Genomic DNA, 17,253 nt, shown 5'->3' with positions numbered 1-17,253 from the left:
GCGCAGCTTCTGTCTTCCGGCTGAAGACAGAAGCGCCACCGAATTGCCGTCGCTGCGGAAATGCGCATGCTGCCTTAATGGCACACAGACTGCCGCCACCGTCCGTGGCAGCAATTCGGCGCTTTGCTTGGGGGCAAAAACACACGGATTGCCACCCCTTGCAGATTGCTGCCCCAAGCACCTGCTTGGAATGCTGGTGCCTGGAGCCGGCCCTGGCAATGCCCCACCACACACCAGTTCTCTACACATGCCCATTCTACTCCCCTTTCCTGTGGCACTGAGGGCTTGACTTCACTTGCAGTGTTAGCTTGAAGCATGACTCAAATATTGCCCGTAACCCAACTCCCATCCACACCCACAGAGCTCTGTGGAATTAAATTGGGCCTCAAAATCAAACTAGCTGGCCTGTCAGGGGGATAGTCTAGAGCATGAATGCTGCTGAGGAGTAAGTTAATAATGCAGTGGAGATGCAGCTACTCAGTGTTGCTAATCCAGTCACCCTGTGACGCTCAAGAGCAATTTCACATTGTGGCAGCTCTCACTCCGGCTAGGCTAATTCAAGAGGAGTTAAGTCAAGTGTTGATAACTTGAACTAACTCTGCAGTGAAGACACAGGCTATGTCTACACTAACGTATGTCGGTATAACTTATGTCGCTCACGTGTGTGAATAAGCCACACTCCTGAGCGACATAAGTGACACCGACCTAAGCACTGGTGTGGACAGTGCTATGTCAGCAGGCCTGCTTCTCCCGCCAATATAGCCGCCGCCACTCGATGGAGGTAGATTAATTAAGTGGACAGGAGAGCTCTCTCCCATCGGCTTAGAGTGGCTATAGTAGAGAACTTACAGCGACACAGCTGCATTGGTGCAGCTGCTCCACTGTAAGCTCTCTAGTGTACCATGGCCACAGCCTTAGCTTGCCCAGCTAACAGAGGAGTGTGGGGCAGAGGGAAAGGTGGACACTTGCTGGATCTTGGATTGGGTGGACTCAGTTGAACGTCTTCCAAGGGACCCCAGATTTGCTGGAACTGGCCTTGAAGTGACCTTTTGCGTATGTTTAATGCTTCTCCTGCGATGCACAGTTTTCACCTCAGCTGTATCTATAAATGCCACTCTTTGTCATTCATATTAGATTAATATTTCACCTCTTCCCTCAGCCCACTTTGCTTTTGTTGGCCTTTTTTTCACTGAAATAATATACTGAAATATTAGTCACTTTCCACATGGTGCCTCTCTCTGATTATCTTGCCTGTGAGATGTGGAAGTGGCCAGGGGGTCTTTTGCATTAGAGGTGAAGCTTGAATTATCTAAGAAGCAGCCATTGAATTGAGGTGATACTGGATCCTTGCAGAGTTTGGCACTTGGGAGCACTTTCATTTTCTGTGTAATCATATAATCAATAGGATTGCTGAGAAGATGAACTGAGGAGGCCTGAATGTATCTTCTACTGTTATGCTGTTGACATACAGTGTAAGGAAAGGAGATGTTGGTAGTCAGAGAAAGGAGCATCCCTCTCTCCCAGTCCATACTGTCAGGAATCATGGTCTGTAGCAAAGCTAGGCTGGAAGCATGGCCCACAGCAGAGCTGGTCTCTGGGCAACCTAAATGACGGCGCTGGCCTGTAGTGGGCTGCATGATTGGTTGGAAGAGTCAACAGCAGTTCAGCAGCTGCTCAAAACATTGACCCATGATTGCGATAGCTCCTGTGTCTGCTTGTTCCCAGCATTCCTCCTGCCCTGCTTCTGCCTTGGCCCCAGCTTTGCCTTGCTCCAGGTAACCTGATCTTGACCCTCAGATTCCTGACTTTGGCACCTGGCCTCTGACTTCAGTTCTGACGCTTGGCTCCGATTCCTGACTTGTGACTTCAGCTCTGGCGCCTGGCCTCTAACCAGACTGGGCCCGCCACCCAAGTCCTAGTCTCTGACAATCTGAGCAGTCCCAACCAAATAATCAGAGAACTATAGCTGATATAGTCAGCCTGGATTCTTCAAAGGCCAGTGTCTCTCTGATGGAGATAATAGGAGCCCTACATACCTTGCAGGCCCAGGGTGCCAGGTCTACAAGCTTACATCAAGGATTATATAAGGTCCTGCAACTTTTATGCCCATACCCAATAACCCACAATCAAGACCCCTAGGTCTCCGCCAGCTTCTGCCCATGCCTCCACAGCCATGGTCTACTGTATCAATGGACTTCATTGTGGAACTGCCATGCTTCCAGGAACACTCAGTAATCCAGGTTGTTGCCAACCTCTTAACAAAAATGGCGCACTTCATCCCACACTGTACTGTTCTTACTGCACGGGAGATGGCTTGGCTTTTCTTGGGAAATGTATTTCGCTACTGATGGGCATTTTATCAGACTGGGGTCCCCAGTTCATCTCCCAATTCTGGCAGGAATTGAGCTCATCCACCTATCACCTGCAGATTAAAGGGCAAGCAGAGTGTCATCAAATCCTGGAGCAGTATCTCTGCTCCTTTTTGAGTTCCCACCAGGATGACTGGCTTCCTCTGCTGTGCTACACAGAATTCACATATAACAATGCAATCCATGCCACAACCCAACACAGCCCATTATTTGCAAACGATGGCTTTCACCCCTGCTTACACCGAGATTTAGCCGTGAGCTCCCCAGAATTGGCTGTCGTTGATTTAGCCTCCTATCTACACCGGGTGCTTTGGGAGCTGAAGGAACACTTGCAATCCACCAAAGAAGCCTATAAACACTATGCAGATTAAGACCGTCAGGCTATCTCTAATCTGGCCACAGGGAACAAGGCATGGCTGTCTTCCCAGAAGCTGGCCTGAAGTAGGCTGCCTGATTGGTTGAAAGAGTCAGCAGACCAACTCTTAAGCCCAGCAGCAGTTCTTTGGTTGCTTGAAGCATTCGCCCACAGCTGCAATAGATCCTGTGCTTGCTTGTTCCAGCCCTGCTCCTGCCTTGCCTCACTCCTGGTAACCTGGTCCTGACCCTTGGCTCTGATTTCTGACTTGGGATCTGGCCTCTGACTTCAGCTCTGACCTTGGGCTCCTATTCCTGGCTGTTGACACATGCTCTAACCACTAAACCTGATTCCTGCTCTGCCCATTGAGGACAGCCACCTGCGTCCTGGTCTCTGACACATACCTCCCTGTTACATTACTCTGCCTCCACATGAGCTGTGAAATAGTCTATAATCAGCTGCATGTTTTTGTTTGGCACGCTGTCAACGAGCTCCAGAAGTTGGCTAGAGGACTCCAGTTTCATCATCCTTGGCTGCTGTAGTTAGTGCCTGAGCTTGAATAATAGGCAGATTTACTGGAACTCCTTTGAGGCAGATTGAAATGAGGCTGTCACTGACTGGACTGTATCCCAGTATTTATGCAGATGCATCCTTGTTCAAAAGAAATGCTGTTTCTCTCTCAGCTATCCCTTCTGTCCTTGTATACGCAGCTAAGTCCTCTCTGCAGGAGTTTATAAACTGACTTCAAAACTGCCACTGAAAGTATATGCAGGAGGGAAAAGTGTGTTGTTCTGTTTGGACCTTTAGATATGCTTGCTGGTCATTCATGATCTAAAAAGCTCTTCACAAGCCTTACAATTCTTAGGAGAAAGACTTCCTAAAGGACTCAGTCTATTTCCTAATTTTGGGTTTGCCGTATTAGTCTCTCTAAGAGCCCCAACTTCAGAGTGAATGGTTCATTTGTATCAACATAAGGGCTCTTTGAAGAATTTTATGATCCATTTCTTACCTGAAGAAGAGTTAGTGATTATTCCTTCCACATATACACGTACAATTTTCGTTATTCTAGAAGCTGATTTCCAACACAAGCTTATGCACACGCTAATTTGCTCTTTGTACAATCTGATTTCAATAACATATGCATTGCATTTATATCTGGATGGCTGAAACAATTGTATTTCCATCTGGATGAGCTGAAAGCAATTGGATTTTTTTTCATTTCTGAATTAGCAACACACCTGTTGTCCCCAATAGAAGACTAGGTGCTAGATTTATTAATTCCAGAACAAAACAAACAACCTTCTTGCTGCCATGTTCATTGTTTCTTTCAAATCTAACGAAAGCACTCCCGGTGTTATTTCAGTATTGAAGGTAAGGACATTTCTTTCAGTGGGAATGCACTGCAGACCATTTGCGCTGGGATCTTAACCCTTAGAGCTTCTCTTCTTCAGATGCATCTGCTGGAAACGCCCTCTTGAAGCTTTGTTTTCCCTTTCAGATTAAAAAGGACACATGAAATATAAGTTGTCTATTGGTGTCTTGAAAATTCATTTACCATATTGTCTGCCTGGTAACTTGGATTCCTCAAGTCATCCACTAGCCTAATATATTTGAAGGAAGGAGGGTGTTTTTGCATGCCTTGGTCCTCAATTGCCTATTGCTGTTTTTATCGGTCTTTCTCATCTTTCAGGGGTTGGAACTGCCACTGCGAGATTTCCTGATCATATGATCAATTTATGGTCTCAGATTTTGCAAACACAACAGTCAAATGACTGCTGTTGTAACATGTTGCAAAAATACATATTCTTGTCTAATTATAATCTCTTGCAGTAATGCCAGGTTCTGCCTGCAGTAAGCTTTGGCAGGGTTGGGGGACTGCTTTCAAGGCAAGTGTAAAACTGTCTGTAACCTGTATAGCCATTTTGAAAGGGTTGTTCAAATCAGTACCAGCGCATTTCAAATACGCAATGAAACGAAAATTGGGTTTGGTCTGGCGAACAGTTGCGAAACTGTCACTGAACTGCATTTGGAGAGACTCCAGGCAAACAGTTCAGTTTAGGCTCAGGGGAAGGGATAGGCTGTTGGGTTTCACATTAGTTTGATTCTGTTAAAATTGAAAAAGGACTTGTATATTGGGGAAGACATTTGTATGTAGAGGGCCATGTTCTCTGTGGGTGTGGGCTGGTACAGCTCCACTGACTTTAAACAACCTGCTTTCTCAAATTGGCAAAAAACGGAGTGGGGCCAGTTCAGAATCCAGATGCTTATTCATGAGGCGGAATGGTGCTCCATTGGCATCACGTTGGCCAACCTCAGAACTTCTACCCAACCCGGGACATGAGCCAAATGAGACTCAAGGATAAAGTGGCAGACAAAGGACTAATGGCTTCTTGGAAGATCCTTTTTTAGTCTTAGTATTATTATTATTTTACCTCTCCTGAGAACAGCACCACTATGCTTCCCGCTAATATTGCCTACAATGTTGAGAGTTTTCTTCTGTTGCCTCCTGACTGTCCAGCAGCTCTACTCTGTGCTCTGCTTGTGCTACAGAAAGCAACTGGGGTCTAAAAGGTAGACCCCGGAGAGGGGAAGGAGTCTAAAGAGAGAAAGGAAAAGAAGAGTAAGAGAGGTAAAAGAAAGGTGGTGAAGAGAAGTAGGTGGAGGGATGGAGAAAACTGAAGCATGGAAGCAGCACAAGAGAGAAAGTAGATGAGAAAGGGGGAAAACAAGAGAGATGTAGGAAATCTGCCCTGCCAGAAATAGAGCCCCTAGTCAATGTCGAGGAGCTGGTGCCTTCAGAAGAGCCAGGTTAGGCAGTGGGAAGAGCAGGAGAAAAGAATCAACTGACTAGACCAAAATACGGAAAGGACAGAGAGAAGGGAGAGTGCACACGTTACATTTTCTCTAGATTGGTTTTATTTAAAGGCGGATCTCCCTCACCATGCTCCTTTTTTTGGCACCTTTTCTTTTGTACCTCTTCTTCACCCCACCCACCCTCTCTGCATGTCGTCTTTCTTTCCATCTTTCTTTCTTCTTTCTTTCTGACTCAGCTGCAGTGCCCATTCCTGTCTATAGTTTCCTGCTGGGTGTGCTCTGTTACAACTCACCGGGAGGCTAGGCAGCTTCCAGCATCCCCCACCAAACTCCCAGCCTCCTTTTGTCTGGAGCTTCAAAATTACTGCTTCTGAAATTGCCACTTTTCACCCCACGGATCTGCATTGATAGCAAGGAAATGCAGAAAAGGGAACATGGTTTAAAATTTTCCTTTTCAAGTTTGCCCTAGTATGGAAGTCCTTATTGAATCCAAGCATCTGGTACTTAGTGTTAATGGATATGAAAGAGGTGCACGAAACAATGTACTGATTAGAAATACCGGAAAATGGCTATACAGGTGACTTGGGTGTAGAACTGCAGGGAAGTGAAGCAACTTGTGTTCATTGATTCTCCTGTTGTGTTGCCTCAGGTAGAGGAACGTTCTCGACTCAACCGGCAAAGCTCCCCAGCAATGCCTCACAAAGTGGCTAACAGGATATCTGATCCAAACCTGCCTCCTCGTTCAGAGTCCTTTAGCATTAGTGGCGTGCAGCCAGCTCGGACACCACCCATGCTCAGACCAGTGGATCCACAGGTATGGTGCTTTGGTCCTAGGTCCCTGCAAGTTTAATTATACCAGGAGGCTGGTGGTTCTGGTAAGAGAACCACAACATTTGTGCATTAAAAGGAATGAATTTCCTAACACATGGGTTTCTCAACTCTAGATTTGTTTGTGAATAAGAGCAGCATCTGCATTTACACTAGATGGGATAAAAATAAAAGGATTACAGCTCTCATGCTGCCAAGTATGATCATTAGTTGAAGACAAGGTTGTGTTCTTTCTTCTCCCCTCCATTGTATAACAGCACTGTTACGTACGTTATGATGTTTTTTTCCTTCCTTTGAAGCATCAGGTATTGGCTGCTCTTGGAGACAAGTTAAAGGACTTAGGTGAACCATTGGTCTGCTCCAGTATGACAGTTCCTTTGTTTCTGTTGGGACACTTTTCCCAAAGTGAAACCACAGAGCTTGGTACAGTAGGCCTAGTATGGCTTGATGTTTAGGGTTATCAGAAAAAGATTTTGCTCCTTTTTCTTCAATGTTTTTTTTAAACATTCAGTTAACATCAATCACAATCATACATCTGGAAAAGCCCAACCACAAGATCCAAAAATACACTTTCACAAAACATCGTAAGGCTGTAGAGACTGGGCCCAGAAATGCAGGCACAACTCCTGTGGTGTGAGGGCTCCAAGGGTGTGTCTGCTGCCAGCACTGGATATAAAATCTTTGTCCCAAGTTTGTATGTGGTTTCTACAGGAAAATCCACAAATTAACTGAACTCCGTCTACACGGTATCTGCCTCTACTAAAATCTTTAGTACCACCTGGTGAATCAGCAGTGCGATGTGAACTTTAACTTGCTATGTGAGGAAGGCCTTGCAGCATTTTATTTTTTTCAGATGGAGTCCAGAATTAAACAAACAATAAACATCCCACTCACCATAGTCTTTTAATTGACAGAAATTAAATATACTTCACCTGCCTCCTTTAAAAGTTTGCAAACCTAATGCTTTTTTAAAAAAGTGACTGGCATTCATTGTCAAACAATTTCATATATAGACTTTTTCCATTACTAAGATGTTATTGAAAGACTTTATCATTTCACGCACAAAACCCCATATAAATACGTGTGTAAATTTGTTATTTACACTGGTAATAGAAGATGCCATTTTATACTGTATCAAAGGAGCCCTTGGCTAAATCCCTCTAGATCTTGTAAGTGTGAAGGGGTTTAGCAAGGGCACTTGCACTTCTATAAGGCTTTTGGGAAGCAGCTGGGATCTGATGTAACCTAAGCATTCTCAGATGAATGAGGTACAAGTGCCATCCTAACTGTAGCGCTCCTAAAGCTTGCAAGAGAGAGAATCCTTAGGTCTATTGGACAGGATACTATCAGACTGTGGAGGTTCACACCATTATTGCTTTTTTGTTGTTGTTTTTTAAAGCCATCAGTGCTTCAGACTTCCTGGAGAATGAAGCTGTTTCTTCGCATTTATTTTTTCCGTCATTTTTTCTTTATTTTTTATTAAAAACCCTAGGAAATTTCATACCAGAATCATTAGGATAATGTTAAAGTTGCATGGCTCAGAACTTAAAAAAACCAGGAATGCCATGTTAAGGTTTCTAATGCAACCTTAATTATGCTTCCTTGTGTATTTGAGGTTATAGAAAAAAAAACGTGATTGTATTGTTTGAGAAATAATATGTGATCACGTATATAAAGACTATTGTCATGCATATGCAAAAGTAGTCAGAGTAAAGGTTACATGTGCAACCCTAACTTTGGCATTTCCTGACTTTAGAATGCTGAACTATGCAACCTTAATGTTCTTTTAAGAAAGTTTTCATATGGAGTTTGTATAAGAAGCCAGAAAGGCCTGAAACCAAAACACAGTGCAGATTTCAAACCAAGGTGTTTTTTTTTTAAATACATTAGAACTATTGAGATTTTTTTTTTAAATTTTTTTAAACATTTTATGCTGATGGTTTTGTTTTGACTTGGTGCTTAGATTCCACATCTGGTCAGTGTGAAATCCCAAGGAACCTCTTTGTCTGGCTCTCAGTCACTGCACGAACAACCCTCAAAGGGAATGGCTGGGTTTCAGGAGGCTCTGACGGTGACCTCTCACCGCACTGAGATGCCAAGGCAGAACTCGGACCCCACCTCAGAAAACCCTCCTCTCCCCCCTCGCATTGAAAAGTTTGACCGAAGTTCTTGGTTACGACAGGAGGAGGACGTTCCACCAAAGGTAACATTTGTATTGCTCCTAACTTTGAAAGCTTGAAAGAGGCAATCTCAGAGCTCATCCCCTCAGCACTGCTCAGCGCTGCAATGCAGGGGACAGAAATTTGGGGCTTCTTTCTGAACCGGAGGAGTTCACATCCTGTTAAATTCAGGGACTGGTCCTATGCAGTGCTGAGCATCTCCTGCATTGTGTTAAGCACGAGGGTGCTCAGGACTTTAGAGATGTTCAGCAGTTTGCAGGTTTGGCCCTCAGCTGGTATACAGTTTTTTTTTCTTATTACCACTATATGTGTAAGTCTTGTGATATACTGCAAAGAAAATGGTCAAGCCCAGGTTGAATCCAGAACAAATCAACATCTATTTTCCCTTGGGGAAAAAAATGCTTTCTGATTAAATTGAATTATTTAGGAACATAAAATTTGTCATACTCAGACCTCTGGTCCTTCTAATTCAGTGTCCTTCCTCCAGTTGTAATCAATACCTGATGGAAGATTTTTAAGGGCTCCAGCAGCTTTATACGTTCAATGATATTATGGCAGCATCTGGCAGTACATCTTTAATTAAGGCTCTTCTATTACAGTATTTCAATTGCATTGTTCATAAGCTTTTTTGCAAGGGGCTGGGGTGTGGGAATGAATTATAACTTTGCTGTTAAAATTTTCCTGAAATGAAATCAGCTCTCAGCTCAGGAGCATATATACAAAGATAAAGGTATTGCAAATTGATTAGAGACATTGAAGTAAACAGTATTTTTCCATGATTTAAATGCAGTTTTGCTGTGCTCTAGCAAATAAGCAACTTGCATTTTAAAATAAAGTATCTGCTATTTATGTATGGGAGCCATCGTGTATTGTGTCAGCACATAATACTGTTTACACTTTTGGCTACCATCTTATTGAGAGGATCCATTACCGCTTACCTGAGGGAAGAGTAAGCTGGCAGTAATTTTTAAATATGATAATCCTTTCATGAAAACACATCTCTTGATGCTAACGCTCTGACCAGTTCCCATGCAGTGTCTCGCCTTTCCTTACTAATGTGATTCAGAAGATGTCAGCTGCCCAACTCTGGCAACATCTGCAACCCTCCAATGTTTTTGGAATTCAATCAGTTGACATTCAGACCTGGCACAGGACAGTAATAGTGGCTGTTGCATGTTCTACTCAGAGTAATGGACAGCAGTGGGCTGCCTGATCATCCTATCAGTGTCCTTCAATACTACCACAATTGGGAAGTGCTGCCGACTCTCCTGGAGGACTTGGCAGGGATGGATAGGAGTTGCTCTGAATTGTTTTCATTCGTTGTCTACCGAAAGGTTAAGAAGTTAAGAAGAGTTCTCACTTGCAGAGTCTCTTAAGGACAGTCTTGTTGGCCCTCTGTTCAAACAGTATGTGAGGAAATCGTTAGAGTTTGTGAGATGGGCCACAGTGCCTGCAATATGCTATTGATACCCATTTCTTTTTGCTGAGCCAGGGCAAGCTGTTTTCTTGGTTACCTAGTATTTGCTGGAGACATTACAGGAACATGGATAAAAGCTAGCAGACTTTTGGTTGTCATACCTGATTGGATCATAGGCCTTTGTGGTCCAGTGCCTTGTGTCTGACAGTTTTCAAAACCAGATGCTCTAGAAGAAGGTGCAAGAAGCTCAAAAAAGACAATTAGGGAATAATCTATCCATGGAGTTGGTTTCTTCTTAATCTAACCACTTATTGCTTGATATGCCCTGAAACATGAAGACAGCTCTCTTTCTTAGCCTAAAATAATTTTTTAAACTATCAAACATAATTGTGTATCTTCCCATTATCAATACAATGTCTAATCCTTTTTTAAATCCTACTAAGCTTTTGGCTTCTGTCTCATCTTGTGGCAGGGAGTTCCACAGGTAAGCAATTACCTTAGTTCTTATCATAAAACATCCTCTATGATACTGATTTGTAACAGGCACACAGAGAGCTCTAAATTACAGTGGAGTGAGTCAAGGTCAAGGTTGCAGCCTTGTGTAAAAAGGTGCTGAGTCCAGAAGCCCTTATTTGCTATGGAATGTTGTTTGTTCTGTGATATCTGAGGTGATCCATACTAATTTGAACATCTGGTTTTCAGTGATGTCTGGCTTTCAGCTAATTGTACAGCTGAAATTACTGAGGCCAAAAAGTCATGTAACTTGATCAAGGTAGTTGAATGGCTCAGCCTGGATTCCACACAGGGACCTTCCTTCTTCCCATCCCTTGTCTTTGACCACTAGGCAGCATTACCTCTGTGGTATTATTACAGTGCAGTTTATTTTTACCTGAACAAGTAACTCTAAAAGCTGCTACATTTGAGCTTGCTGATTAGTCCAGATTTTAGGACTGTTCTGTTTTGAATATGTTTTTTGTTAAATTTGGTGTATACCTAATGTTTTATATAAACCTCACTGCTTGATGTTAACACCTACCTTTTTTTAGACTTCAGGCGACTGTTCTGTCAGAAATGGCCCTGCTCTACGAGGGATAAAATAAATGACTTTTCAGGTCTTTCCTGTCTCAGACATCTATGATTCTTTGTATGTGCCAACAACTTTGTGTTTTATAACTGCTGTAAATATTTCATATCTCTCCGTGGAAAAGTAATTACATATCCAGCTAGAAAACCTGCCGAAACCTGATCTTCCCCCAAATGCAGGAAGAGAATATCCAAGTTCAATTGTACAGTCCTAATAGCTTTGACTCTTTTTCAATTTTCTTTCAGGTGCCTCAGCGAACAACTTCCATATCCCCCGCACTAGCTAGAAAGAACTCCCCTGGGAATGGCACTGCGTTGGGAGCTAGATTAGGATCACAGCCCATCAGAGCAAGGTACAGAAGGCCACGTGGGAAAGGGAGAAAAATATTAATGAATCTGTCTCTTAGTTTTATAATTTTCTTCCTAGTGCCCTGGTTTGTGAATTTCACAAAGGAAGCGGGTACACTGGGTCATGAGCCAATGCCCATTGAATTCAATGGACGGATTACCACAATCTGTGTACTGCTGTTGGGGAAAGCAGAGAGTCTGAACGTAATAAACAAACACCAAACCAATTATTTTAGGCCCCAGACTGGCCCCCATTGGAATCAATGGCAAAACTTCTAGGATGCAGTCTTTAGTCTTCTTGTCAATCTAGTCAAAATTTAAAAAATAATTAAAGCACTCTCTGCTCTCTTTTAACATGGATTTGCTGATAAACTACAATCGCTTTGCATCTCCACCATAGCTCAATGATGTCTGAGGTTTGCATTAATTAGAATTGTACAGTGTCACCAAAGGCTGTGAACATTTGGACTCTGGGGCTCCTAATATTATCTGTGCAAAATCCTAATGAGTTGACATTTCTACGTTGTTAGACTTTGCAAGATTTCTAGCTGAATGCAGAAGATGCTCTGGACTCTCAGCTGCTGCTAGTGACTTGATTGGGAATTTTGCCATAACTCTAGGGGAAGCAGGATTTGCTCTTCTCAGCTCCTTCCTGCTGCACACTGAGTGCTCCAGCCCACCTGGGCCTCTTCAATAGGCTCAATGGGGGATTGATAGAGACAGAAGTTCCATGTAAAGAGACAGAGGGGAACAGGAAGCAGGAAGAAGAAGCTGTGGCAAAGAAGAGCTGTAGTGAGCAGGAAGCTCCTGCCAGAGACCCTGCCTAGGAGAAGGGTTGGAGCCAGGAAGCCAGAGCCAGAAAACTGAGCTCTCACTAGGAAGGGCAGCTTCATGGGGAACAGACTGAGACAGAAGACGAGCTCTGAGTAGAAGGTGCCAAAGCTGAGTATGAACCTGTGATGTGGTGATGGACTTCATTTTGGGACTCTGAGGACTGTTTTTGAACTGTTTCTGGTATAAAACCAGCCCCAGGCATGGGTGGTGGTAGCCAGGAAAAAGACCGTATGGAGTTCTTAAGGGCCCCTGGAAAGGAAAAGAAAGGTAGGGTGCCACAGAGCCACCTCTGACCTTGAGGGGGTGCTCAGAAGGTGGCCAACCCTGTTAGTTTGCTTTTAGTCACCTCCATTACCCAGGGCCAAACCATCCTCAGTTTCCCAAAACAGAATCTCTCACTATTAGTTAACTGTGCCCTAAAGGACATTTTTTTAGAAGCAAGGAATATTCTAATACATAGTCACAACACGAGGAAGAACCAACACTTAGAATAACGATGATACCATTGGACTGTTTGACTCAAGTAAGGGTGTCCGGTTTTTCTATCAGACTCAACGACCTGACCACAGTTGGTATAGATAAATGTGTCTGTTGCTAAAGTTTTAAAAGAAGTTTCATCAACCAGATAACGTCTTAGCCAAGACAACACCAGCTATACCACATAATGTGGAGTTCCACAACTGTTCAACTACAGTTACAATAACACCAAAAAGTATATTAAGTTAACCATTCGGTGCAGCAATAACATTTTTGTATCTTCTCTTCTTGGCCTTTCATTCCTCACTACTTTTCTGGATTCCTTCCAGCTTTGTATAAACTCTAATTTTGTATTGAACATTATTTTAATTGTTATTCTGTGGTAACCTATATAGGCCATTTCCACGATAGGGTTGCCAACTTTCTACTCGCACAAAACCAAGCACCCTTGACCTGCCCCTGCCGCACCCCTTCTCTGGGGTTGCAGGCTCTGGGGTGGGCCATTGATGAGGGGTTTGGGGTACAGGAGGGGGCTCTGGGCAGAGGGGTGGAGCCGAGAGGTTTCAGAGTATGGGAAGGAGCTCCGGGCTGAAGTAGGGGGTTGGGGTGCTGGGGGGGGTAAAGGGCCCCAGCTGGGGGTGCAGGCTCTGGGGTGGGCTATTGATGAGGGGTTTGGGGTACAGGAGGGGGCTCTGGGCTGGGGGGTGGAGCCGAGAGGGTTCAGAGTTTGGGAAGGAGCTCCGGGCTGAAGCAGGGGGTTGGGGTGCAGGGGGGATGAGGTCTCCAGCTGGAGGTGCGGGCTTTGGTGTGGAGCGAGGGATGAGGGATTTGGGGTGCAGGAGGAGGCTCTGGGCTGGGGCTGAGGGGTTCAGAGTGTGGGAGGGGGCTCCAGGCTGGGGCATGGAGTTGGGGTGCAGGGGGGGTGAGGCCTCTGGCTGGGGATGCAGACTGTGGGGTGGGACTGGCTCCAGCTGGGGGTGCAGACTCTGGGGTGGGGCTGAGGATGAGGGATTTGAGGCATCGGATGGCGCTTCAGGATTGGACTGAGGGGTTCAGAGGGCTGGAGGGGGATCAGGGCTGGGGCAGGTGGTTGGGACACAGGGGGTTGAGGGGTGCAGGCTCTGGGCGGCGCTTACCTCAAGCAGCTCCCGGAAGCAGCAGCATGTCCCACCGCTGGCTCCTACATGGAAGCACTTCCAGGTGGCTCTGTGTGCTGCCCCGTGGGCAGGTGCCACCCCCGCAGCTCCCATTGGCCGTGGTTCCCAGCCAATTGGAGCTCCAGAACTGGCAGTTGGGGCGGGGGGCTCCACACCTGTGCCTAGGAGCCGGAGGAGGGGACATGCCGACGCTTCTGGTAGCAGCGCGGAGCCACGGCAGGCAGGGAGCCTGCCTTAGCCCTGCTGAGCCACCAACTGGATTTTTAACAGTCTGGTCAGCTGTGCTGACCAGAGCCACCAGGATCCCTTTTCGACTGGGTGTTCCAGTCGAAAACCAGACACCTGGAAACCGTATGCACAGAAAGCTACTATCAGTCTTCACAAGCATGTTAATATTGCTGTTATCTTCTTAATAACTTCCTGTGAAAAATCAAGGTACACTGGACAGTAATTCTACGTAATAGTCAATCAAAACAAAGTCCAAATAAAACTGATCCTGCCAAGAAATCATTTATGGCAATGGGACTTTGCACAATAAATACAATTTGTGCTGTTCTGAGCACTGGCTGAATTATTCAAGATCACTTATATCTCACGTGTTACACACATCTTAGGCTGCTTATGCAGTGACTTATTTCCAGATTACATATTATATAATGGAGAAGTATTGCCACATGTTGTTCTTAGTACTCAGGGTCCGGCTTGAACTCCATGTAACAAGCTTCCATTCATTTATAGAAAGACTTTGAATAATAAAATCAGTTAGCAGAAATATTGTGTAAAAAGGTATTGTACAATACTGCATGAACATATTTTCTGTTGCCATTTAAGTGTCAACCAACCCTGAGAAATGTTGGTTGTGTCTGTAAATCAAAACCACTTTTTTTTTTATTTAAAACTCCTCTTGTATTCGCAAGAAAGAGTGAGACAGAAGAAGAGAAATGATAAAGTTGGCAACTTATGTGTCAGGTTTCAGCCTCTTGTAATTTGAAATGGCTGAGATATGAGACCATGAAAATCTGGGAATGTTGATGCACAGCAAATATACTTTGCAGTCACGTTGCAAATTTTAGCAGCGGAATAGATATTATGGAAAAATAGCTAATCTGCAAGCACCTACTTTTTAAAACAGAATATTTTTAACCATTTAAAATTAAATAACTTCTAAATTGCAGTTTTTTATTTTGTTTGGTTTTTGTAGTTAAGGCCAGTTGGTATAAATTTTGCATAGCCCCATTGACTTCAGTGGCACTGAATGGTGATGGTATCAGGATTAGCTCTGCCATCCCTGGCTTTTCCTAGGGCAACAAAATACTAAAGCCAGTAAAATGTTTGTTGGGGCTGTGAGGACATGACCAATTCCAGTTTGCCTAGCACAGCAAAACCCTCTATCTGGCCCTGGCTGCTGTGTCAACTGGTTGTCTTTTAGTTTCTGGAAACTACTAGTTAGTGATAGAGGGAGGAATTTGCAAAAGCACCTGAACTGCTTTTCAAACATGCCTAAAGTCAGTTGGATCTTGCCTTCACTAGGAAAAAACGGTGTGTTCTCAACTTGAGTTAGCTAACGCAAGGTAACTAACTCGAGGTGAAATTCTAGTGAAGACAAAGTAGTTGTCAGTTTTCATTCATGATAGCATGTTGAGTTAAAGACTATGGGGGGAGCAGAGCATTTGCCTTGATCTGCTCATTAAAAGTACAAATTGTCTTGTCTTCGCTTGGATTTTACCTCGTGTTAGTTACCACATTACCTAATTCAAGTTAAGACCACACCTTTTGTCCTGGTGCAGATGCATCATTAATGTCTTACCAGACTAAGTCTCAGGGCTTGTCTTCACTACTGGGGTAAGTAGAGCTAAGTTTCGCTACTCCAGCTACGTGAATAACGTAGCTGTAGTCGACGTAGCTTAGGTCGACTTACTGCGGTGTCTTCACTGAGCTGTGTTGAGGAGAGAGACACTCTGGTCAACTTACCTTAATCTTCTCAGGGAACTGGAGTGCTGGAGTCGATCGAGAGCATTCTGCCATCAGTTTAGCAGATCTTCACTAGATCCACTATATCGACACCCGCTGCATTGATGGCAGCAGCGTTGATCTCCCGGGTAGTGAAGACAAGCCCTCACTGTCTTGCAATGGGATGTAAGCTCTTGAGTCATGTAAGCACTTTTGAAAAGTCACTTCAATGAAAATTTTACCCAGAATTCTTAGGCTCTGAAATGCACAGAATTATACAGTACTAAAGCTACCACAGTTGTTTTGTCATCTTGTATTTCATGTCACCATGGTAGATCTGATCCTCTCATGTCAACTTTGAAAGGACCTGCTGCTTTAATAACACTAACCTGTTATATTGCTTCCAACTGAATGAAGACTTTCTCCCAACTCTCCAGAACAGTTACACCATCTAACTGCAGTTTTCCTTCATTCTGATGTGCAATAGTAACCCTGACCTGAGGAGAACTGAGCCCATCATTGAAAGTCCCCTACAGAGGACCAGTAGTGGCAGCTCCTCCAGTTCCAGCACCCCCAGCTCCCAGCCTAGTTCCCAGGGAGGATCCCAGCCTGGTTCTCAAGCTGGCTCCAGTGAACGTAATAGAGTTAGAGGTGAGATGACTTCGTTTTTAAACTGCTCTTTGGACCCTGATCCTGTAGCCTTTCTCCACTCCTTTGGCAAGTCACTTAACCTCTCCCTGGATCTGATCTGATCTCATGTGTGTGAAAAGCTGATTTTAAATAGATCCACTGAAGCTATGGAGTTGCACCTGATTTTAGACAACTGTTTTTTTCCTGAGATTAGGTTCTGCTCCTACACCTCAGTTTCTTCCCTTCTAACACGGAGATGATGCTTACTCACCTTTTCACAGTGCTTTCAGATCGTCTGCTGAAAGGGGCTGTGTTTGTACAGAACTTTATTTATTTATTATCTTAGCGTTTTGCAGGCAAAGTGACTACAAGTTTTGGTCCAATATTCTGTATGTATATAGTTGCAAAATCCTCCTATAGAAAGAGGTAGGAATTCTGTGGTAGTGAAATATAATGAATTCCTCATTCACTTTTTTCTTCTCGAATCCAAATTCAGCTTTTTTGGGGTGTTTTACTTCATTTGTGTGCAGTGAGCATTCCAGGGCATAGAGAAGTGAATTAAGCCATTTCTTTTAAAGGTCTTTCAGAACAGAACCGTGTTTACTCTGGATTTACATTCCTGGCTGATTTGTTTCCTGGCATCTTATAGTTGTTGAAGATCTTCTTCTTCTTTTTCCCCATCTATTTGCAATAGCAGTTGCCAAAGCACATCCAGCCAGTTTATCTATATTTCTCTCACAGTGCTGGAGTATAAATCCACAGACTAAAGCACATTAAAACAAGTGCTGCACCCATGCTCTGAATTTTTTAT

General features: G+C 44.1%; 1 protein-coding gene across 12 annotated transcripts in view; it reads left to right on the top strand.

Annotated features, from left to right (window-relative positions):
• TNIK (TRAF2 and NCK interacting kinase) overlaps positions 1-17,253 on the top strand; it is a 295,814-nt gene that overhangs the window by 239,081 nt on the left and 39,480 nt on the right. For 11 of the 12 annotated variants that reach the window (XM_045030275.1, XM_045030264.1, XM_045030265.1 and 8 more), the window contains 4 exons: positions 6,188-6,352; positions 8,330-8,569; positions 11,293-11,399; positions 16,300-16,463. In XM_045030275.1, coding sequence (XP_044886210.1) covers positions 6,188-6,352; positions 8,330-8,569; positions 11,293-11,399; positions 16,300-16,463 — 676 coding nt within the window. The remainder of the gene's footprint in view (positions 1-6,187; positions 6,353-8,329; positions 8,570-11,292; positions 11,400-16,299; positions 16,464-17,253) is intronic. The other variant, XM_045030274.1, reaches the window with a different exon arrangement.

Source organism: Mauremys mutica, chromosome 9 (assembly GCF_020497125.1).
Source record: "Mauremys mutica isolate MM-2020 ecotype Southern chromosome 9, ASM2049712v1, whole genome shotgun sequence".
In the NCBI taxonomy this organism is placed as follows: Eukaryota; Metazoa; Chordata; order Testudines; family Geoemydidae; genus Mauremys; species Mauremys mutica.
This window is presented reverse-complemented; position numbering and strand designations above follow the sequence as displayed.